The 25,193-nt window shown below is 36.2% G+C and overlaps 2 protein-coding genes across 2 annotated transcripts in view; one reads left to right on the top strand and one right to left on the bottom strand.

Moving 5' to 3' along the window:
- Positions 1-10,132, top strand: part of LOC123700022 — a 71,334-nt gene extending 61,202 nt beyond the window's left edge. The window contains exons 4-7 of the mRNA XM_045647113.1: positions 7,156-7,235; positions 8,804-8,927; positions 9,392-9,605; positions 9,953-10,132. Coding sequence (XP_045503069.1) covers positions 7,156-7,235; positions 8,804-8,927; positions 9,392-9,605; positions 9,953-10,091 — 557 coding nt within the window. The 3' untranslated portion in view covers positions 10,092-10,132. The remainder of the gene's footprint in view (positions 1-7,155; positions 7,236-8,803; positions 8,928-9,391; positions 9,606-9,952) is intronic.
- A 9,371-nt stretch (positions 10,133-19,503) lies between these two features.
- LOC123700521 (protein D2-like) lies at positions 19,504-24,776 on the bottom strand. The gene is made up of 5 exons (XM_045647758.1): positions 24,712-24,776; positions 24,056-24,245; positions 20,753-20,876; positions 20,117-20,324; positions 19,504-19,665 (listed from the first exon to the last, which is right to left on the bottom strand). Exons 2-5 carry the CDS (start codon positions 24,230-24,232, stop codon positions 19,548-19,550), a joined length of 627 nt encoding a protein of 208 aa, XP_045503714.1. The 5' UTR covers positions 24,233-24,245; positions 24,712-24,776; the 3' UTR covers positions 19,504-19,547.
- Between the last annotated feature and the right edge of the window lie 417 nt (positions 24,777-25,193).

Here is a 25,193-nt window from a genome sequence, read left to right as displayed (position 1 = left end):
ATAGAAATTTTACCTGAAAATAAAATTTGTATTATGTTTCCTAAGACGTCCGTAGTCCATTATGAGAGAGTACATCGCCTTTTTCCCCGTGAAGTCGCTAGATGGTGCTAGTTTTAAGCCCGTCACGTGGTACCGCCGCCAGCGCCGCGAGTGGTGGGGACAAAACTCACCACAGTTCCGGCAAGCCACCAGAAATATCCTCATTGTTCGTCTCATAAATGATACGGTAGCACTGGTGTAAAAATAACACCAGGAAGACCTTATCTGGACTACGGACGTCTTAGGAAACATAATACAAATTTTATTTTCAGGTAAAATTTCTATATTATGTGTTCCGTTTGACGTCCGTAGTCCATTATGAGAGAGTTGTTTGTTATCTCCTGGTGGCTTGATAAATAAAACGCAACAATGTGATAGAGTAATGCCCCAAAAAGGTTATAAATATCCTATAAACAAAGTATATACTTAATGTATAAAATCATGACTTTGATAATTATTGAAAATTTGTCTCAATACCTTATACATGGTACTTATTACATCCATAAATATACTACAAGTACCTATATCTTGTCAATATTTTAATCAGTATATGCCTTTCAACCTGAGTAGGCTGAAAAATCTCGATTGTGATTACTAATGACTTCTATTTTGATTAGCATTATATACACTACGACAATAATATAATAATAATTCCACCATGTGGCGGAAACACGGGGGTTCGAATCCCACCTTGTGATCGAATTTATTATATTCTTTAAAAAATTTGTATGTAAATACTAAATAATAATGTTTATAAACATCTCTCTAGTTTACTTTTGCAAGAATGTCATTAACTAGATATTTTTCCAAATAGATTGATGATGCTACTATAACTATGTAACATCACCCAGATTTCGACCTCGACTCGAAAACAGCTCGCTTTACCCTGCCACCTATGATAGCCGCTGTAGCTGGTCTCACCGGATGCTGTGTAGTAATAAACAAATTAGTCAGAGAACCTCTTATGGATTGGAAATGCAAAGAAACGTTCATATGTGTCTTGAAATTGGATTTATATTTACATAATAATTGCTAGTATGTGGAAGAATATGTTTTGGAGCCCAATGCGGAATGCGAGGTTAAAACGCGTCTTCACTATCGACCCATTGTTTTGAATTGTAATGTAAACAGGAATAAATAGAGAACACGTCCAAAAGCTAATAACAGTAATCACATAGCTGCGCGTTAATAAATGCAAACAATTTTTTGTTTATTTTATTAATCACATAGATAAATAATTATTATGCTGATTTATTTTAAAATTATTTCGATAAGAGTTTTTGAATAATCTTCCTTGCCTTCCGGATTTGTAATTTTGAAAGATTTGTTCTAGCTAAGGAAATACCCTGAGGTAATGTTTGCTTAAATGATCAGATGAAATTTTAATATAATTTTATTTTAATACAAACTGACTGATTTTATGTATAAGAATAGTGTACTAAACCGTCAGTTATACATAATTTAGCTAAGCATTCAGCATCCTTTTATAGCCTGGTCAGTAGTTACCAGCAGTCTATGTATGTTTCTATTTTTTTAAGCTGTCCATCAAGGTGTACAACAGATTGATCTATCCAAAATGAGCCAGACTTTCAGCTGTAGGTTCTGTATATGAGTTGGTGCTGAACCTGTGCGTGTTTGTCAGTGAACGATTGAGAAGACTTATCCTGATAGTAGCACGGCTCTTGAGGTCTGGGTGCAAAGACTGGTTCTTCCACTTGGGTAGTATTATAATGAACTCGAGGCAATAGAGCCGGTTGTTTAAGTTTAAGTCTGTCTTACTTGAGATAACGTAAGCTGTTTGAGCTGTGATTAAAATTTATTTGTAGAATTCCCCTCTGAATGGAAATGTTTGTGTCGACTGTTCGAGCACGTTGCATTAGGAGCCGGCGCGATTGCGCGAGGATTCGGCTTCCTAGCTGTACAGCTTGTGAAGTGTTCAAACGTTCAAACTAATAACTCTTGTCAAAGAGATCTCGTTCTGCCTTTGAATGAAATTTTTTCTTACTACCTCGACTGTCAAGGTTAGGAAAGCTATTACTGCAAACATTTCAATTTCCATACCAACTTTTTTGACACTGGGTCCAAGGTCCTTTCATTCAATGCTTTGACTTTCCTGTGAATTGGATACGGCTGGTTGATATACTTGTTTTTACACTTACTTGCTTTTAAAAGATGTTTTTGAACTAGATCTTTAACAAGTGCGGCAGTTCATTCTTCCCCGGAGGGAGACAAAGGTTTCAAAGTTGATTAGCCCCAAGAGGCGTTCCTGTAGCGCTGTGGCGTGTGTCAGTACATCCTTCCCCGGAGGATGATAAAATTTGCAACCATGACAAACCTTGATAGGCGTTCCTGTAGCGCTACAGCGTGCGTAAGTGCATCCTACCCCGGAGGGTGATGAAGGTTTCAAAATGAAAAGCCTGAGAGGCGGTCCTGTACCGCTGCAGCGTGCGCCACTGCATCCATCCCCGGAGGGTAATGGAGGTTGCAAAAATAATAAGCCCGTGGGGCGTTCGTGTAGCACTGCAGCGTGCTCCAGTGCATCCTTACCCGGAGGGTGATAGAGGTTGCAAAAATGCTAAGCCTGTGAGGCGTTTCTGTAGCGCTGCAGCGTGCGCCAGTGCATCCTTCCCCGGAGGGTGATGAAGGTTGCAAAGGTAATAAGCCCCGAGAGGCGTTCCCTTGGCGCTATAGCATGCGGCAGTGCATCCTTCCCCGGAGGGTGATGAAGGTTGCAAAGTTGAGAAACCCTAAGAGGTGGTGTGCCTGCTTGAGGGACCAACTGCCTGCTATTAAGCCTGTTTTTAGGCACTGACACTTTCAATTTACCATTTCCATTTTCCAACTTGCTTCCGTGCGCCAAACCATTCGTAGAAAATCTTAAACGCTCGGGTGTCAGAATAGATTCTATCGGATTGATATTCCAAAGTAGGTTAGAGACGAACTTTATTTCGAATTGAGTTGAATTGCAATTCCAAAGTCTCTGCAAGCCAATCAATTGGCGATTTGTGCTGAACAATGAAACAATATAACATAATATGTAAATTTTTTACATTTCTTGCAAAATAAAATATAATTTCATTTCATTTCAATGTGGTATACATGCTGTTCTGGTGAATGTAAATCATTGCCCACGTAGATCACCAAGTAAAGGCCACAGTCCCTTGGTTCTTGAGCAGTCCAGTTTGTGACTGTCGCAAACATTCTATGAGCTGACGCTAGCCCGAAGGGCTGATACGTTATCTTAAGTAATCGACCTTCGTTTATGATGTATTTATAATATCGATATGGTATTCAATAGTGATACAAGGATATAGGAGGCGTCGATACGTACGGGTAGTCGATAGCCTCGCAAATACAAAAATTATAATTTTAAGTAGAGTATGTCATGTCACAGTTAACAGTGGGTGTGAAATTGAAAATTACTCTGTATTTGCAGAACTTGCTTTTCTTAATTATAAAAAGGGGTGATTAACAATAGAGTCATGGTGTTCGATTGACGAACCCCTGATGTTCAATAGTGGCTTGAATCACCAAAGACATAAAATATGATGTCCGAGTTAAAGAATAAATAAAAATTATTACCTCTAAGTGAAAACTATGGCTGGTTTTCGAATTACATGGTATTCGAGGGTGATGAGATTAATTTGAGCTTTGTTTGTTGAAAATCTCTCCCCCCCCCCTTTTTATTCTTTTGGTGTTTCCCCTGATTCTAACTTTTGTATTGATGAAATGATTTGAAACGACTTAAAAAGTCGATCTTAGCGGTTATTGAATGTACTGGTAAAAACTGATTGTGACGAGTTTTAAACCAACTTATCAAATCCGCCTATCTGCATACGCAGCGTATGCCATGCCAGGCGTATGCCATGATTAGTAAATTAAAAAATACATTCCACAGCGGGAGGAATTTTATATGAATTTAAACTTATCAATAATCTCCTTCAAAGCATCTCTATTAATTCTTAAGTTTATTTGTATAGAGAATAGATATCGCATTTAAATTTAGCAGTAATTAGGCACAGAGTCGCGGACTAATTTAATACGTCAGGCAAAAATTATTATTAATATATTTGTAAGAAATTGATAATAATAATTTACCTATTTCTATTGTGCTTACAAGATATAGGCAACTACATTCTACTTGATTCGACTCGTATCGGATGGATTTTCTAATCTAACGATATTAAGAAATCGTTTTTTTTTTTTTTTTATATATTTACCCTCAATTCGGAAAAGGAAGGCACAATTCACATACATTTATAATGTCCGCGTAGCGAATACGATTCAAGGAGGAATAAAATCAAAAGATCGAAACACGTTTCGGATCTGCTTTCGGCAATTAATACTATCTTAAAACCGATATTTGTGAAAATGGATTATCTAACGTGTAACATCCAGTAATAACCATTCACGTTGAAAGATTTGTATTGAAATCATCGTAAATCACGTATAATGTATTAATAACATGACTCACCGTGTTGAGACAATATCTCAAACCTGCACACGAGCGGCTGAGCGCGCGCTGGCGGCGCCATACACGCTGCGGCGGTTCCTCGTCGTCGCTGGACCCCGAACAAGTAGAACTCAGCTCGGAAACACGTAGAAAGCGCACTGTTAAGACGCTCGACACGATTCGGTAGGCCCTTGGCCTGCGCTATAGACCTATGGTCGCGATGCCACGCTCGTGGTTGCAGATTTATACTTCATATAAATCCAAATTTCGTTCTTCGTTTGAAATAACGATAACGCAGGTAACACTATTCAATATTCATTTCACTATGAAACGTAACGGACTTTTTATAAAACTATAAAACTATTTAAAAATAAAAAACTGAACTTTCTACTTCAATCTCGAAAGTTCGTTTAAAATTGTTACTTAAATTTATTTAAATTTAAATTATGAATATATGTATTTTAAAATACAGTATTTTAAAATAACATATATAATCTAACGACTTGCGTACGGTTTGAAAAACGACGCAACAATGAGGATATTTCTGGTGGCTTGCCGGAACTGTGGTGAGTTTTGTCCCCACCACTCGCGGCGCTGGCGGCGGTACCACGTGACGGGCTTAAAACTAGCACCATCTAGCGACTTCACGGGGAAAAAGGCGATGTACTCTCTCATAATGGACTACGGACGTCAAACGGAACACATAATATTGTCTATGGAACAAAAGTAACTAACGACCATAGTAAATCTAACATAGGCAGGCTTATAGCAAGGATCACGTAGGTATAGGCCTGTCCAGTTGTTCCTGATGTGCGTTCAAACGAACAAAATTTTCAACTATAAATTAATTGTTATTGTATTGTTTTTATAGACATTGGGAATAGACGAGGAAACCCTTCCCATAAAATCTAATCTCACACGTGTTCAAATAAATATTTAGATTTTTTGCACATTTTTTTCAATTTAATACATTATCAAAACCGCGAAGTTCAAGGACAAGGTGAATATTTATCGCACAATATCCATTGTTTGAGTAGATTTTTATCGCATGCGTTAAATTTTTATAAATATTTCATTCTCTTCACTTGCGGTTCGGCTTCGAGCACATAAGGTATATTTTTTTGCATTTTTTAATATAATAAATTGGGAAATAATTTAATCTAGAATTTACTAGCATAAGCAATAAATTTTGGTTTTAAAGAACTCTTGCATAATTAAATACGAGCTTTTGTTTTTTTTAAATTACAATATGTATTCTTGAAATATAATTTGGTACATTAAAAATTGTCGCAAAAATAATAAATAATAGTGCAATAAATATTAATCTATTTAAAAAATTTGCCGGAATAGCCAGCGTTTTTTTTACAAGAAAAGTTTTAGTAATTTTTTATATACTTAGGTACATTTTTTATTTTTCTCTTGACTATTATTAAATCTAAAAATTGTTTTATCCATAATCCATGTATCCTCAAGAGTGGAAATACAATCATAAATATTATTTATAATTTAAGATTTTGTTTCATAGAATTTTAAGACTTTATTTTAAAGGAAAATAATTATTTATTATAGTTCAGGATACATCGCCCATTTTTGCAAGTGACTACTATCTAGCTGATTTTCCGTTTGTAGCTTTATTTTGATGAGACACCGAATAATTTCGTGTACGAAACTCTCGATTGTGGTAGCTAACAGAGATAACAAGGATAAAATTTTTTGATTTGATGGTTCTCAAATATTTATTACGCAATTTGTAGGACAATATGTCTGTTGAATTATATAAACATAAAAAAATCAGCTTGTTAGTAATCATTTATGATGACCTCGTTATCGATACACTTTGGAAAGGGGGACTCTTTGAACCAACCATAGATTTTGTAGGACAAATATTTTTTCGAATAATTTAGATAATTATCTTGAGATTGAACAAAAAAAAAATTCAGTTAGTAATAAATATTTGAGAACCATCAAATCAAAAATTTTTATCCTTGTTATCTCTGTTAGCTACCACAATCGAGACTTTCGTACACGAAATTATTGGGCGTCTCATCAAAATAAAGCTACAAACGGAAAATTAGCTTGATAGTAGTCACTTTCAAAAATGGGCGATGTATCCTGAACTATTACTGTATTTACCTAAAAGGAAATTTGAAAAATTGGTGCTCTGATTCCACTTTTTTGTCAATGAAAGGTATAGAAATTATACTCGCATGACAATATTCTACAATTTCGTCCGACACATAATCATCAATCTATAAATGAAATAATTGAAATAAATTTATTTGTCCCATTATGTTTTACAATATTAATGTACGACAGTGGGTCCCAAACTAAGTTATTATCAAACTAGTTCTTTCATCTCTACGAAAAGTATTTAGTCCCAGAAAAATATTTTCTTCATATAAAATTTCACATTGAAAGGCTCATGCACCTACCTACTACTTAGGTTGGTTCTTTATTTTAGTAATATTATTTTGTCCCTTAGACATAAAACTGAAAGGATAGAATAAATTCGATCGCTCTGGCGGGTCAAGGGTGGCTGAGTTGGTCAAGCTTCCGCCCCGGATTGGCGTGAAAGGATGCGAGTACGAGTCCCGCCTCGTGATCGATTTTTTTCTATTCTTTATTAATTTATATAGTATGTAATATGTATTATTTTATTCTAGCAACCATGGCTTCTAGCGCGTTTCAGTCCAGTAAAATTGTACCAGATGTTATCCCATCACCACCAGCAAAAACTATCACGGTAAGTTCACATATTTTATTTTACTCCTCTTTTTAATAATATAGGTAATCGATATAGAATGCTTAAAATGATACTATGAATAAGTAATTCTACATTTGTCAATTAGGAACAATTTTTTTATTTTTCCTATAAATCATTAAAATCCGTACAGCAGATCTTCAGGTGTAAGTGCTGTAAGTGTAAATTATATATACTAGCTTTCCGCCCGCGGCTTCGCCTGCGTTTTCAAAGAAAGACCCGCATACATTCCCGTTCCCGTGGGATTTCCGGGATATAACCTATCCTATATGTTAAGACAAGTTACCCTCTATATGTATGCTAAATTTTATTGTAATCGGTTCAGTAGTAATTGCGTGAAAGAGTAACAAACACACACATACACATTCTCACAAACAGTCGCATTTATAATATTAGTGTAGGATTGAGAAAATAAATCGATACAGATATAGTATACGTGAAATCTCGTTTGATAATAATTAATCCATACTAATATTATAAATGCGAAAGTAACTCTGTCTGTCTGTCTGTCTGTCTGTTACTCAATCACGCCTTATCTACTCAACCAATGTGCATGAAAATTGGTACAGAGATATTTTGATACCCGTGAAAGGACATAGGATAGGTCCCGGAAATCCCACGGGAACGGGAACTATGCGGGTTTTTCTTTAACTGCGCGAGCGATGCCGCGGGTGGAAAGCTAGTTTAATATAAATAAAACGTAATGGCAACTGGAAAAGGCAATTTATGGTGATAAAAGTTAAACTAGAAACAATTGAAAACGCGCAATAGAAAACATGTAAAAATTGATTATTCTAACAGCATTCGCATTAAGATTATCCTTAAAAAAATGTTTTGTACAAATGGGAATTTTGAGCCCTATTAAGATTCTAATGATAAAATATCAGCTGTCAGGATATGATTGATTTATTCCGTTTTTCAATATATTTATACAAATTGTGATAATAGAACGAGATTATAGTAATTAAAATTATTTTATCTTATCGTACAGTCACGTACCTAGTTCACAAAAATTATATCGATTGAGTGCTTGATCTTAAGTATATTATGATGACATGGCAGTTATATATTTACTATTACGATATGATATATCTTATCGTTTGAATTGCAAAAACAATTATTCGAATGTCTGAATTATTAAAACAAAAAATAATCTTAATCAGCGTAGGCTCGTAAATTGTAATCTCTATTTAAGTGGATATATCCGGTTTTTTATTATTTTTATATGATAAATAATATTTATATATAAGTTTTTGCACCAAATGGCAATACCTACACCTTTCATAAATAGAGCAATCGTATTTAGGTACAAATAATTCCTGGTTGTTACTAAAAATCAATTTAAAATTATCCCGCTCTTTTACTATGGAAATAGAGAGCTTCCATATTTATTATTTTTCTAGCATTGTTGCATAGCATTAATTAATTATTAAAATAAGTCATGTAGGTATTTCGCAATTTTAATAATTATTGAATGGTTTTAACAATCTGGGATTGCATAATAAAGTATTAATCTTTTTTCTCCAATAAATAACACAAAAAAATTCCAGCTGAAGTACCCGAGTGGTGCAGAGGCGCAACTTGGTAACGAACTGACTCCAACTCAAGTGAAAGATCAGCCTACAGTCTCGTATGAAGCAGACCCTAATGCGTACTACACCCTTGTATTTACAGGTAATAGTATTTGTTATATCCCGTTGTGTTCTAAGGTAATAAAGGTTTTAATAAGCAGTAAATAATGCTTCATGCATTTTCGAATGAATAGACTTGAAAAATAGTACCTAAATCTTGTTTGTTAGATGTAGAGCTACCTATATGTTAAGGCATAGACGCACAAATAGAGGCTCTTTTGCTTTGCTTATAATAATAGGCAATAAAGTAAGTTGCAAATACAAAATAATATTAGTACCTAATTCCTTTGTAATTTTTGATTTTATGTACCTAATTCACATGACGTAATCTAACTTATATCCAACATCAAAATCATCTAAAACCATCTTAGCATATCCCCTATTCTTTTGTATTCCATAAAAATAGCTTCGTATTTTACACGGACACTTCAATAATGTAACTCACACACACGTAACTGCGTGAAACCTCATCAATATAAAGACAAACCAATGTCTATTCACTTCCAGACCCAGACAACTACGATGGCCCTGAACTAGTATACCGTGAATGGCACCATTGGTTAGTAGTGAACATTCCCGGCAGTGACGTAGCCTCTGGGGAGGTCCTCTCTGGTTACATCGGTTCCGGCCCGCCAGAGGGCACCGGTATCCACCGATATGTCTACATTTTGTATAAGCAGCCGAAGAAATTGGTCTTCGATGAGAAGAGACTTAATAACAAGTAAGTTTTTGCTTGTTGGATGATATTATTATTGTTTATGGTATTTGGTTTAGAAGGAGCATTAGTACTGTTATAAATGAACAAAATTAACGCCTCGCAATTATATTAGCAAATTATATTATCAACAAATATTATGTCCTGTATATCTCCAACTCGTACATAATATAACGTAAAATCTTATATTAAATTATTATTAAGCATCACTGAAAGTTCACTCCACGCAGATAAACTGTTTGTCAAAAAATTTGGCTATACCACCTGCCGCTATTATTTCTAATTTATAATATATTTCATTCTCATTATATAATAGGTAACATAGTACATAATATTAAATTCATTGTTAACAGATCCATAGATGGCAGAGCCGCGTTCTCCACCAAGAAGTTCGCAGAGAAATACAACCTGGGAACCCCAGTTGCTGGCAACTTCTACCGTGCTCAGTTTGACGACTACGTGCCTCTTTTGTATAAGAGCTTGGGAGTGTAAAATTTAGACTAAGAAAATATTGTAGAAATGTACCTATCATATTTATTTTTATTGTATTATATTGTCCATACATATTCCTAATGAGTAATGTATAATTTTTGACGTGACAACGTCTTATAATTCGATAAAGCTGGCTGCACGCACGAAAAAACATGACTCATGCGGCGTTACCTCGCTCTGACTCATCTGAGGCGTTCCATGTAAGGCTTGAAGTGCGAGCGAGAGCGCGGAACGAGCGACAAAGAAGCACAATCGGACGTTGTCACGTTCAAATATCGTCAGTAAACCAACTTTACAGACAACCAATTTTTTTTACAATCTGACGTAGTACGGCATAATTATGTAAATACTCGTAATTTTCTATGTATTTATTGAATATCATGTGTATTCTATTTTTAATGTAATTAATACGTTTTTATAGTTATTGTTGTTGTTGTTTTTTTTTTTTAAATCCTTACATACCCCTTTGTTTCGCGCCCTATTTTATTATAATTGTTTCATCAACAATAAACTACCGCCGTCGTAGTTTTAAAACATTGATAAACAAGAATGAAAAGAAAAAGTATTCTGCAGTTAACTGATTTTTTTTTTTCTAGAAATAGTACTTAGCTTAACTAATAGTTTGCGTATGTAAACGAAATATAAAAACTGAAATTGTTACCGCACACAGACTCGAAAATGATCTTATGGAAGACCTAAGCTATTTTATTGATCTAAATTTATATTGAATGATTTAATTATACGTAGCAATTTCCAGGAAAAATCCTATCCTTTATCCGTTCTAGTTTTGTAGACTGTCTTTGTTCCAATCAATTTCATCCAATTCGGTTCAGTGGTATAGAAGAAGAGACAGACTATACTTTCGTATTTATAATATTAGTAGGGATTAATAGGGATAAGTTTAAAATATTTAAATGATTGTTTAAAGAATGGACCTTATTCTATTAACAACGTTTCGTAGATTAGTTCTCTTACTAAACAAATTTTCTTGGCGACTTCCACACATCGAATACCGAGCGAGGAAGAAATTTCCGGCCATGGGTCCCGTTAAGTTATATTCTTGGGCAAACTTGACGACGGAAAATCTTTCACGATTTTTGGCTAACCTGCAAAATTTATATACATACAATGGATATTAGGAAATGGTTTCTTTTAAGTTCAATAAGTAGTGTCTGACTAGTAAGAAAAAAATCACTAAATGTAGCCCAGTCACCCAGTGTTTTTGACTATAAATAAAAATTTAAATAACATACAACTTACATAAACAAACTTGTTGTGTTAGGATTAATATTTCCTGATTGTCTATACACTAAGCTAACGTATCTATGGTACCCGCTGCCCGGTGTTGGTTGAGAAGCGACATAGGGTACAACTATGTCCCCACCTAGAAAATCGTCGAAAGGACAATTCAGGAATAGCCCTTGTATATACGCCCTTTTAGGATTTGAAGGCGAAGGCGCGTCAATGTCTAAAAAGGAAGTTTATTTGGATAAGTCGAAAAAGGATTTTGAAAAGTTTCTATAGAAATTAATAAAAAAATATTTGACTTCGATTCATCAAACGGTTGTTCAATATAATGATGAAAAATGTTCACATAAAGTGTTTTTATTAGAAAGATTAAGCGCATTATTAGTCTCTAATGTAGTATTGAAAAATCATAGCAGTATGCTACTACGTATTCCAATGAAAGCAATATAATATGTATGTGTAGTATCTAATAACGCTACATGTATATGGTTAGGAGAAATCAATTTTTTATCTCACCCAATAGGATTAAAGCATATCGTTGACCTTGAACTGCTTTAGGATACCTAACATATGTTTGTTCTCTCCCTGTGGGGTTGAAGGTCCTTGGAGGAGAAAACTTTGTTCCAAGTTGTATGTTCACTGAAGAATAACCAGCCTGGAAAAAAATGATCAAATTACGTCAAACTCAATCGTTGCTCTATTTTAACGGTAGGCGATAAAATTTAATATTTCGTTTTATAGCATTTATTAGTTTAGATTTTAGAACATTTTTATCGGTAATGTACATAAATTATTGGGTTGTAAATTAATTTAACATATTGTTATCGGTGATTTATATTATGTTGAAATAACTGTTTAAAATAGTTACCACATATAGATACAAACTATGGAATTGTATGAAATTTGGACATGCAGTAACTGAATTGTATATTTTACCTCCAATAAATCCTGCGGAGGGACGGGTAGGTAATCTTTTACTATTTTATACTTGATGAAAGCCAAAGGAACGCTTAAATTATATGATGGTTGTACTGCATCTCCTATTTTATAGCAACCATCGGAGGCGTATACAGAGCTTAAAGCTAATGTAATTACTGTTAGCAATATTAACATGTTGTTTGAGGAGGCTGTAAAAGAAAATAAAAAAAGAAAAAAACTATTGATGGTTTGTATTCATGCTTATGATCACTTATATGTTCTGTGCTTATGATCGTGTGCTTACAGGACATAGTTCAATGAGAAATGGACTGATCTCGAACTGAAATTTGAAGACGTAGGTAGCAAGCATGCCACTCTATTATTAATTCTTTGAAATTTTTAAATTCATAAACAGGGATACCAAAGGCAGTGTTTAATTATGATAAAAGTGATACATATTCATCATCATCATCAGCCCATATACATTCCCACTGCTGGGACACGGGCCTCCTATGAGGGTGATTGCTATTGACTTACCTTGTTATGTAGAAAATAATGTAATCTGAAGAAGTTGTATGATCGGCTCTCTCTTATACAACAATATAAGAAGCAATTTTTGCACGTGGCTTTTATACGTGTTATCATAATGGTATTCATTAAAAAAGAACCAATTATACAACATATTACAGAACTAATTTTAAAATAGACAAAAGGCGCATGCAGAAGCAATAAATATGTATTTTTATACATAGATATAATTAATTTATTAAATTAGATAATAAATACATTAAATTATATAAAGTAATAGAGCGATAGTCTTGGAGTTTTTTAAGCTATTGCATAGCTTCAATCGCAGGCCTTGAGCGCGGGGACCGAATCGAGAAATTCCGTAACGAAAAAACCTCACGCTTGGCCCCACTCCGACGGGCACGGAGGTGTGGCTTGAAAGCATGCTATGCAATAGCTTTACCGCGGCAGTCCCCGAGTGTCACAGGTCTTTTTTAGAGGTATTTCAATCGAACGAGACTTTGAAGTTGCAGGGTAAAATACGCCAATTTTTTTAAGGGATAGGGTAAAACCTGACGTCGTTGGATTAAACCAAGAATTAAACGGAACTTTATTACTGAGACTTAGCTCCTTATTTATCTGTAAGTCTGACAAGAGGTTGTATCACACGAAACGACATAGTAAAACATTTGCAAACTTCAGCGACGATATTGCTGCTATAAGATTAATAACTGAAAAACAGAATATTGTAAATATTAAATAGGGAAAAAATAACGTAGCCATATCAATAATCTATCAGAAGTACCATACTATTCATTCATATGAAATGTATAAATTTATAAGTACATTTAAAAATGGCGTGTTAAATGGCGTGTAAAAGTGGAGACAGGTAAGATTTAAAACAACTTTAATCGGATGTGATGGATGAGAAATAGCAGCCCTGCGGAGAATTATAATTAAAAGCAAGAATGTTGTATTCATACAGCACATCTTGAATTGTCGTATCCGACGGCCTCGTATCGAGATCTTGCCACACGGTGTCGCCGTTTTCTCTACCGAATCGGTTTTTTGCAGGATTCAGTTTTATGGGTATTTCAATAAATGAGTTTACACATGCATTCGGTTTCAAGACACGGCAAAAAAAATCGTATCTTACTGTAGTTGAGATTCGATTTTACGACTACAAACCGATCCGACCGTACTGCCATATTTCAGATCCGGTGCAGTGATTCATACGTACGTATTATACGTGCTCTTGCTTTAGATGGTGTTTACAGACGGGATCGCGATACGAGGCCGTCGGATACGACAATGCAAGATGTGCTGTGTGAATACAACATTTCGTTTTTCCAGATCCGATGAAAATAATATTCGACAAATCGTATGACAATGTGAACGTAGATCGTATGGATTTCAATATCCATACGATCCATACGTAAGTATATTTCGCGATTTATTTTTATTTGTGAATTTTCAAAAACTTTATGTTTCAAAGGCATCGTGAATGCCTATGGGCGGGGTTGAATGCCTATCACTTTCCATCAGCCATCAGGTGACCCACCTGCTCGTTTGCCTGCTTAAGCGATAAAAAAATTCTTAGTTTTGTCACTTAATATTCAGTCAGCCGTGTCGTTTATAATAATTTAAATATCCGTAAAATTGTCTTACTATAAGAGAATAATCACAAAAAGTATCATAACTTCTAAACTATGAAAAATCGCTTACGGAGGTGATTTGGAAAGAAAGAGTGATCTACAAGCAGTTCAGTCCAGAAGGAAGGATATTTTTAAATTCACGTTTTGTATTATATAGCAAATGATAAAATAAAACTTCCTATTTTATGAAACAAATTTTAATTTTATGCTATGCTGTAACTTGGCTGCAACGTTCAGCATTTAAATACATATTATCTTCACAAAGTATTAAAGTGAGCCATTTTTTACAATTAAGAAGTTAGAAATTTATTCAGAGCCGACACTGTGAGCCATGGAGTACCACAGGGCAGCGTACTTGGTCCATCATTATTTTTACTGTACATAAATCATCCAATCGGTGATATTGTAATATGATATTTTTATCTAATATTCATGTGTAGTGCTTTGTTTTCAGGAACGCTATTGTAAAAAGCAATCTTAAGTTTTTTTTGCTGATTTTCTTTTAAGAAAAGGATATACAACTACAAAAATATATTACAAAACATTTTTTAAAGTGAAACTTTTATTACATCGTCTCAAACTTTTTGGTCTGTGTAACGCAGGTCGCGTGACGCACGATACGTACGATAATTATCGTACAAATACGATAATTTTTAGTTAAATGTCTATAGTGTGAAAAAAAATTTCACTTTTACCGTGGTTTCATAAAACCACACAATATTTTTTTTAGTTTTTTTTTTTTTTTTTTTTTTATGTCAGAGCAAGCAAAGGAGCAGGTGGGCCACCTGATGTTAAGTGGTCACCACCGCCCATAAACACTTGTAACACAAGGAGTATTACAGGTGCTTTGCCGGCCTTTAATGGACAAATACGCTCTTTTCTTGAAGGCCCCAATGTCGTAGTTGTTCGGGAACACCGCAGGTGGCAGATCGTTCCACAGTTTCACCGTACGCGGAAGGAAGTTGCGGGTGAAACGGACAGTGGTGGAGCGCCAACCATCCAGATGGTGCGGATGGAACTGGTTTTTACGGCGTGAGGTCCGGTGGTGGAACTGTGCGGCTGGTAAAAGGTGGAACAATTCCTCAGAGCACTCCCCATAGTAGATTCTGTACAGTATACAGAGAGACGCAACGTCTCTCCGCACTGACAGTGGATCGAGCCTATCGGAAAGCCTACGGTCATCGACAATTCGAGCTGCTCGACGTTGGATGCGGTCAAGAGGAAGGAGTTGATACTGTGGGGCTCCGGCCCAGAGATGAGAACAGTACTCCATATGCGGTCGCACCTGAGCCTTGTACAGCTGAAGTCGGTGGGCCGGCTTGAAGTACTGTCTCGATCTACTGAGCACACCAAGTTTTTTCGAGGCTAATTTAGCCTTCGCTTCCAAATGACTGCGGAATTGAACGTCACTCGAGATTTCAACTCCGAGGATTCCGATTTTCGGCGATATACTAAGGGGAGTACTCTTAAACCGAGGTTCTACGACAAATGGGGTCTTTTTAGCGGTGAACGCGCAAACCTGTGTCTTTAGGGGATTGAACTCGACAAGATTAAGTTCGCCCCAATCCGAGACTTCTTGGAGAGAAGACTCGACTTCAGACACAAGTTTGTTTCGACTCTCATTGAGGCTTTCCTTTGAGGTGTTTGCACGGCCGGGATAAAGAGCATCCCCCGTACTGTCGTCTGCATAGCAATGAATGTTACTGATTTGTAACAAATCATTGATATGCAGAAGAAACAGTGTAGGAGATAGCACGCAGCCTTGTGGGACACCAGCGTTCACATGAAGAGGCTTAGAGCAAGAACCGTCGATTACGACCTTAATGCTCCTCTCTTCCAGGAAGCTGGCAACCCAATCGCATAACCTCGCAGGAAGTCGGAAAGATGGTAATTTCGCTAGAAGTGCCTTGTGCCAGACCCGATCGAAGGCTTTCGCTACATCCAAACTTACAGCCAATGCCTCCCCTTTACTCTCAACCGCCTCCGCCCATCTGTGAGTGAGGTACACCAAAAGATCACCAGTCGAGCGACCACTACGGAAACCGTATTGCCGGTCGCTTAACAACTGGTTCTCCTCCAGATACCTCATGAGCTGGCTGTTAATAATGGATTCCATTATTTTGGAGAGTAAAGAAGTGATGGCGATCGGTCTGTAGTAAGATGGATTTGAGCGATCGCCTTTTTTAGGGATTGGGTGGACAAGAGCAGTCTTCCACGAATTCGGAACAATGCCTTTGGCGTAAGAGAGCCGAAAAAGACGCGTTACAACCGGTGCCAACTCAGGAGCACATGTCCTAAGCACAATAGGGGAGACTCCATCCGGCCCTGTCGACTTATGGATGTCAAGGGAAAAGAGAGCGTTTCGAACGGCACGTTGTGTGAAACGTATATCCGCCATTGAATGGTTGCACCGCGGGATGGTCGGCGGTGTCTTTCCCCTGTCATCAAGCGTCGAGTTCCTAGCAAAGAGAGCGCCCAAGAGTTCGGCTTTCTCTTTAGCGGAATGGGCCAGAGAGTCTTCGTCCTTGTGCAAAGGTGGAAAGGATGAACGACAGAAGTTACCTTGGATGGCCTTGGCGAGGGACCAAAACGCCCTTGTTCCCGAAGGAAGTCGCGTTAGTCTATCGCCAAGTGCACCAATATAACTAGATTTAGCCCTAGCGATTTCTCTTTTGTAGGATCTGGAGGCAAAGTTGTACTTCTTCCTGATGAGACCAACGCTTGGATCGCGACACGCCGTTGCTGCAACCCAGGCTTGAAAAAGTTCCTGTTTCTGGCGAGACGCCATGTTACAGGAACGTCCAAACCAAGGCTTGGATTTGCCACCGACGGGCACAACAGAGTATGGCACAAATAGTTCCATACCCTGCAGTACCACGTCAGTGATAGACTCAGCACAAGCGTTGGGATCCTCCGAGGAGAAGCAAACAGGCCCCCATGGGTAGGAAGCGAAAAAACCACGCATTCCGTCCCAGTCTGCAGACTTGTAGTGCCACACACGGCGTCGAGCTGCAGGTGTCTGCTGTTTCGAACCCGTAAGTGGCACCATACTCCGTATCAGGCAATGGTCTGATGACCCCAGTGGGGCCACGACGGAGACCTGATAGTTCTCGGGATGTGTGGTCAGCAGAAGATCCAGAAGAGAGGGAGTATGGCCCTCCACATCCGGTATTCGCGTAGGCGATGAGACCAGCTGTGTTAGGCCATAGGCTAGAGCGAAATCGTGCACAGTTCGTCCCGCGTGGTCAGTTGTACGCGACCCAAGCCATTCAACGTGGTGGGCATTGAAATCGCCTAAAACCACAAGCTCCGCAGAAGGGAACTGTACAAGCAAAGTGTCGATCATCTCTTGGATGTGCTCAAATAAACGGTCGGTACCAGTATTCCCGCTGTGGGATCTACAGGCAAGCATAGACGCGAGGGTGGTCGCCGCAGTCAATATGCAGCCAGATAATGGACAGATCCTCACCTTCAAGGGTGCCAAGACGTCGACAACAGATATCTTCCCTAACGTATGCGCATACCCCGGCACGCGGTGCAAAAGTATGCTCCAGCTTAAAACCAGGGTATGTGAGATAAGATACGTCGGCCGGAGTTGATATCTGAGTCTCAGTCAGGAAGAGCAAGGCCGGCTTAGCCGTCTCAAGATGGTAGTGGACGGCGTTTAAATTAGTGTGCAGCCCCCGGATGTTACAAAAGTCCACCGTGAGAGTGGAGGGGGGTGATTTACTTCGCTTGCTCTGCGAACCCCTTGGCACATGACCGAGCGGAATTATGCCCGCCCCAGAATACGACGGGCTGCCGCAGCGCAGGCGCTGCGGGAGGGATTCTCCTGCACCGTAGGTGCCGGTACCCTCCTGGGGTATTCTGCCTGATAATACCGCGTTCATATTTGGGGGTTGTTTTTGGGTCTCCGGACCCCTCACTCACCGTACGAAACACGGTAGCATACTGTTAATATGCCACCTTTTTAATTTTGTATAAGTAAATCGTCTTACTTACTTTTATAATTACTTTGTGTTTCTGTTTTGGAGATATGAATGTTAAAATTTGATTAGTGGAACTACTAATGTTTGGAGGCGGGCGTTGGCACCTGTGCCGCAGCTTATTTAAGCTTTTATGGGTGCCATCGTGCATAAAGTTTTTGTAATGCGTTGTTGTGTTCCAAATAAACAATTTTGATTTTTTGATTTTTTTTTTTTTGATTTCACGCCGGTTTTCTGTGAGGGTGTGGTAACTTCCCCCGTGCGAGCTTGACCCATTTTGTGCCGAAGCAGTGCTCGACTCCCACTTCAAGAGTCTAGTTGAGTTTGTAATTGATAAAAGCTTTCTTTTTCATTATAAGTTTACAGACAAGACACTTGTGACCCATGTGACACACATTTTAATAAAAAGTACGTGTTTGGATATTTAGTCAGTACAATCTAAGTAGACAGCCTGCTGTATACTTGGGTGTGTACAGCAGCTATGGTATGCTTGGGTGTCTACTTAGATTCATATTTTACTACTATGATTCATATTTTGAACTTATCAGAGAATATATACATAATCTATTTAGGTATATAATAATGAAACCCGTTTTCCTTGGTCACGGAATCACGCGTGAACGGGTGGACCGATTTCGATAATTCTTTTTTTATAATATTCCTTGAAGTACCGAGGATGGTTCTTATGGAAAGAAAACATAATCATGTACCATGTATATTTATAATAAATAAAAACAACTTCATATAGCGAAGTACATTATAATTTGAAACATAAAAATAATAACAACAAAGGTAAGCTCTTCTTATTCAAGGAAGTCTGTAAATTTTTATTTCTGTTTTAATACTTATTCTATTGTTCAATTTATATGTAGTTTTGTTTATCTTTACTTCGATATTATGGAATTGTATATAGGTACCTAATATTGAACAGAGGGCAGGCTTAAAGCAGTTATAATTCCGGTGTGTGATGGCACTAGACGACTTTTATAGTATTTTTACCAGATTGGAAATAATACTGCATTATGGTATATCCTGGGTTCTTAGTAATTCTATACAAAGTTTTGGTACTGTTTTTTTTTTAAGAATTTCATGGTGAATTTCAAGGATAAGTTTTCAATCTTGAATTAATTTATATTCTTCCATTAACAGTTTTCACACATAGTATATTCGGCAAGGAAGAAGTTGCCAGCTACTGGTTCCTTCAAATTATTTTCTTGAGCAAAATCCATTGCTGAAAAGCGAGTCCGTTGACGAGCCAACCTGGAATAATAAAATAACAATTTATTCATTAAGTATTTTTTTATAGAGAATAAGGCTTTCAAAACGTAGGCTGATTATTATGGTAATTGCAGCAATATGGCCAGTATTCAGAGAAATACACACATAGAATTACTTTTATACGTCGGTTCGATTCCTCATCTATTTGTTGAAATAATAATAATTATCCAAACAATTACTTAGAGACGAATAACTTTATGTTTCGACGATTCATTTTATTCACATAAACTGGACCAGATTCAATTTTTTTTTACCAGTTACAGTGACTTCAATCAATCAATCATCAGCCTTTTCTTGTCCATTACTGGACGTAGGCCTCTCCTAATGCACGCCACTGAGCCCAGTCGTTGGCTCTGACAGTTCCTTAATGTAGATAATTATGTTCAAACATCATACATATCTTTGTTTAGCTTTAAATACCTATCCAACTTACTGATAGTACTTCGTCTGGTTAGGATTCAGATATTCTGATTGTTGGTATAACAAGCCGACATATCGATGGTATCCAGTTCCTGGCATAGGCTGAGCAGGAACATATGGCACAATCTGGTCCCCAAGTAGCAAGTTACTCGCAGGACTGTTCAGGAACATACCATGAATGTATGCTGAAAATTCATCATCTCCCGTACTTGCATCAATGTCTGGAAAGCGTGAATAAACTTTAATACGAAATAATAAATGACGATGTCTGGAAAACATCAATTAGCTTTAATACAAATGAGTTTTTTTATTTATGAAGGTCTCGGTCGACTGATGTTGCTGATGTGCTCGATGCAAAGGATATTTTTGTTCTTAATACAAACTATATAGCAAAAATAAAAACATATCCAGATGTTTGACGCGTTTTAACGAATCATTCATGATTAATTACCTAAAGAATTTTCCATTTCTGAACGAATAATCTATGGATAATAATAAGATATCTATGGAAACTGTACGTTTCATATTGACATACAAAACTAAATCGGGTAAATTCAAATAAAGACGGTTCAACAGAATGTAATGATGATCCGACATTATTTGGAAGGGTTCATAAGGCATAGAAGTGTATAATGGATAAATATTTTACCTAACAGCATAACGGTATACATTTCATTCTCAGCTCCATTTGGATAATTAAGATAAACAGAGTTGATAGTTCTTACAGGAGAGAATTTAGTGCCAAGACGTATCTCCACATCTGGGTAACCAGCCTGGGAAATAAAAATTAATATAATATAAATTAAAGCCAGCTACTCACGTACCCACAGAACATATAAAGATGTTCTGTGCACGTACCTGCCGCAGGGGCAATATTGGAATCATCTCGGTTGCATGGCGGTTGGGGCAATTTCAGTTGTTCTCTAAATTGACCCTGCTTGACTATACATATCACAATTAAGGAGCCAATTAAGGGTACAATTCCAATATTGCCCCTGCTACAGGTACGTACTCACGGCTAACGATACGTGAGTTGTAACAACTCCATTATAATTAAATGCAGTATTTAAGAGTAGGTAATTTTACTTAGTAATTTTGTTCTTTAAATAATCTTTGTAAGTAGATATATTATGAATTTATTTTAAATGTGTATAAATATATATCTGAATATAAACTGTCAGTCGGTTACTATAATATCTTCTATAAACAATAGAATACTAACACAGATAATAATTAATTATTGAACAGCAAGTATCCTTGAAGCTTAGATTACAAAATAAAGTACAGATGGAGCATGACAACCGCCCGTCGCCCTTGTCAAAGAAAATACGAAATCAAAAACAAATACGTCGCTGCACCAGTGCTATAGCGCATATAGTGTCATGCAATACGTCAAAAAGGGTTTGCAATTTTAGTAAAAAAATGCCGTCTTGTGATAATAAAACGCTGTAAAATTTGTTCCCGAAAACAAAAAAAAAAGATAAAACATCGTTTCACAGGTTTTCTGTAGATTATTTGGCTGATTTATTTCTTTAATACGAATAATAATTTTACAGATATGAAGGAATACAAAACTTCAACGTATGTTGCCAGTATTTTGAAAATGAATTTGCCATTTTTATTGGTAAAACGGTAAAATGGTTAAAGGATCTTCAGGGTATTGCTGTTGGATTTTTCGATCGTGAATGTGATTATTTGTATAGTGCACTAAAGGTTCATGATAATTATTAGATTATTTTAATAAGCATAATACATTATTTTGTTACTTTTATAAAGCTTAAAAACGTCATAATCGTTTTCGCTAGCGATTTAATTTATGTGAACTCCATGATGGATATGATGAAAATAAAATGTCCCGTATTCTCGACTAAAAACTATCGCTATTCATATTCATATATTATGAAAAATAAAAAATAATATTATAATTATTATAGTTATTATTGAAACTTTTTTTATGTAATTTATTTAATAAAAAAATGAATACAATTATTTTGTCCTTAACCTCCTGAGACCCAGGATTTTTTTCTCTTTCTTTTGTAATAAAAATTAGCTGTATCTGTTCTAATGCAATTATAGATATTCAAAAAAATGGTAAAAAAAATCTTTCGTGGAAAACTTGGATTTTCTTTATGTCATGTATATATTACAGGGGGTCCCAGTTCCAAGTGTAATAAGTTTATGAAAATGAAGAAAAACTACATGTTTTTTTAGTTATTATATATTTTTAAACTTGAATCTAAATAGTTATTATTCTATCCATTGTTCTGTGTCTATTTTTTGTACCTTGGTTCATAGATAGGTATTTTTAAGGGTGAGAAACGACCAGTTCATGTATTTTGCACCGGCGTGGTGGTGTATTTATATTGTCACGTCCACCCCTAGGTCTTATTTCTAATCCATCCTCTCGGTCAGCCTCCCCATAAGCTTGGTCCACGTCATGTGCGTCCCCGAGATGGTCTGCCAACAACTGAAGATGACATACATAGTGACGATTCTGTTCTGAAATGACTCATACTCATTGGACGAATGGAAGAAGAATCATGTTCTGGTATTTGGGCGGCTTTATCGGTATCATTTGGGGTATTATCTTCATCTCAAACATTTATTTATTCAATTAGACTTCTTCTAAAAGCAATTTTGAATCGTCACAACAGTATTAACATTTACCACCGATTCGGAAAGCAGTATCTATGGAGAAGAACCGGCAAGAAACTCCATAGGTCCATCATATAGGTCAATATTTGACTCATCCAGGTGTTGGTAGATCTCAGTATCTTATAATCCTTGAAAATTATAATAAAATCTGTAACATAAACTAAAGAATGTCATATAGGTAATACATGGGGCTCTAGTAACCAATACCAATTTGGCAAGAATTGAGACCAAATGTCTTACCAGTATGACATAAAAGAAAACATTAATATTTTTCACAAGTTTTAGATTTATCTTACAAAATAACTATTGCAGTTGCAGAAATAATATCTATTATCATTAGATATACAAAGATATACTGCAATATACTAATGGTTCCACTAGAAATGTAAGATTACTGACCACGTGTTTGCCGTCGCACAGCCACCGTCAACTTCGAAATGAGAATACTTCAAATCACTGTCACTTATAAAACCAAAAACCGTTTAGTATAGTGGATGACATACCACTACATCGATTTGAGGTATTATTCGCGCATATACGCAAAAGATGGCGTTGAAATATTTTTTTATTGTTTATGTAATATATATATGACCGCAGGCCCCAGGAGGTTAAATAACTTGAGTAGGCAGGTACTTTATGTAATAAAAGAATTTAAATAAAAATTAAAACTTGACTTCTCATTTATGTATATAGCCTACGTCACTACAGCCACTAACATAATAATTCAGATCATTGCAATGAAACCTCACAACTCAAAATCGGTCCAACGGTTTATACTGCAGGGCGTGTCAAAGAAATATTATACATACATCCATAAACTCGAAAAACATAACCCTCTTTTTTCCGTAGTCGGGGAAAAATTTGGGAAATTTTTCAATATCTGGCAACATTACACGCACACAGAAGCACCGTGTACGTACAGTGCAGCGGCGAAATGACAGCACACATAGCTTTATTGAAAATGACGATAAATTATTCGGTTTAGTTCGGCAACGCTCCATCTGTCTTTTATTTTGTAATCTAAGCCTTGAAGTATTGGTAGTGGTAGGTACCTACTACACGTACGCTCAACCTATGGCACGACATTAACTGTCACTACTAAATACCGCAATTACAATTTAATATCTAATATTTTTCATAAGCTCTAATATCTATTAGAAACAAAAAATCACAGAAAATTCTTCTACAATTACATTTCTGTATGTACAATGTACATAGTCCTTAGAAACTGTTTTATGAATTGTTGGGAACACGCAGTTTTTATTTTACCATTAATTATAAGTATTAAAGAAATTACCACTAATTGATCATCTGGAGGGGTAAGTATATACTCAGGCACTATATTATACACCCTAAAAGCTTCTGAAACACTTAAATTTCCTTCTGGTTGTATCACATCGCCTAAATTATAGCAGCCGTCAAATGCGTACACTGAGCTTATAAATATACCAATAGCAGTTATGACAGCAAGCATTTTGTTGGTAAATCTGTAAGGAAAATTGTAAATTTAAATACCTATGTATTTTTAAGTACGTTTGTATAGGTAATCAAACTCAGGGAACAGATATTCTTGAAAGAGTTAAGTAAAACATAACTGACTGAGAAAAAAGCGTAAATGTCAATTTTGAAATTAAATCTGACGGAAATTTTATTGTTCCTAACGAACTTGCTTGGTCTGTATAGGCTATTAGCTGTGCCCCGCGGTCTCACCCGCAATGCTCCTTTCCTGTTGGTCTTAGCGTGATGATATGAACCCTTCCTCGATAAATGGGTTATCTAACACCGAAGTCTTTTTTCAAATCGGACCAGTAGTTCCTGAGATTAGCGCGTTCAAACAAACAGACAAAGTCTTCAGTTTTATAATAACAAAAAAACGTAACGTACGTACTTAACGTACAAAAAATATACCAAAAGCGTAAAATTTAGACAAAATATTATTTCAATTTAACTTACATTCTTAAGTTGAAAAAGAAATATTACAATACGCAGTAGTTGTATAAACGACTCACTCTAATAAAATATACTGCACGACAAATTATTTTCACGGCTTTTATACGTGTTATCAGTGAGTTTAAATTAAATAAACCCATCAAAATTGTAAGCGAACTAGTTTTCTATGTAATAAATATAGTTTTTTAGAATAAAATTATAATAATAGTATTTTTTGGTTAATTAAAAAATTGTCTGGAGTTTATGCTTTTGAATATTTCTATATTTAGGTAGGTATTCAACCGAAAAAATAAAAACATTACTTAGATGTCAAAATTCCCACTAGAAATCGAGATAGAGACCGGACATCTTCTTAATATATATAAATCTCGTGTCACAATGTTTGTCCTCAATGGACTCCTAAACCACTTAACCGATTATAATAAAATTCGCACACCATGTGCAGTTTGATCCAACTTGAGAGATAGGATAGTTTAAATCTCAAA

This window comes from Colias croceus, chromosome 19 (assembly GCF_905220415.1).
Source record: "Colias croceus chromosome 19, ilColCroc2.1".
Classification (NCBI taxonomy): Eukaryota; Metazoa; Arthropoda; class Insecta; order Lepidoptera; family Pieridae; genus Colias; species Colias croceus.
The sequence above is the reverse complement of the archived record's forward strand: the minus strand, read 5'-3'. Positions and strand labels throughout refer to the sequence as shown.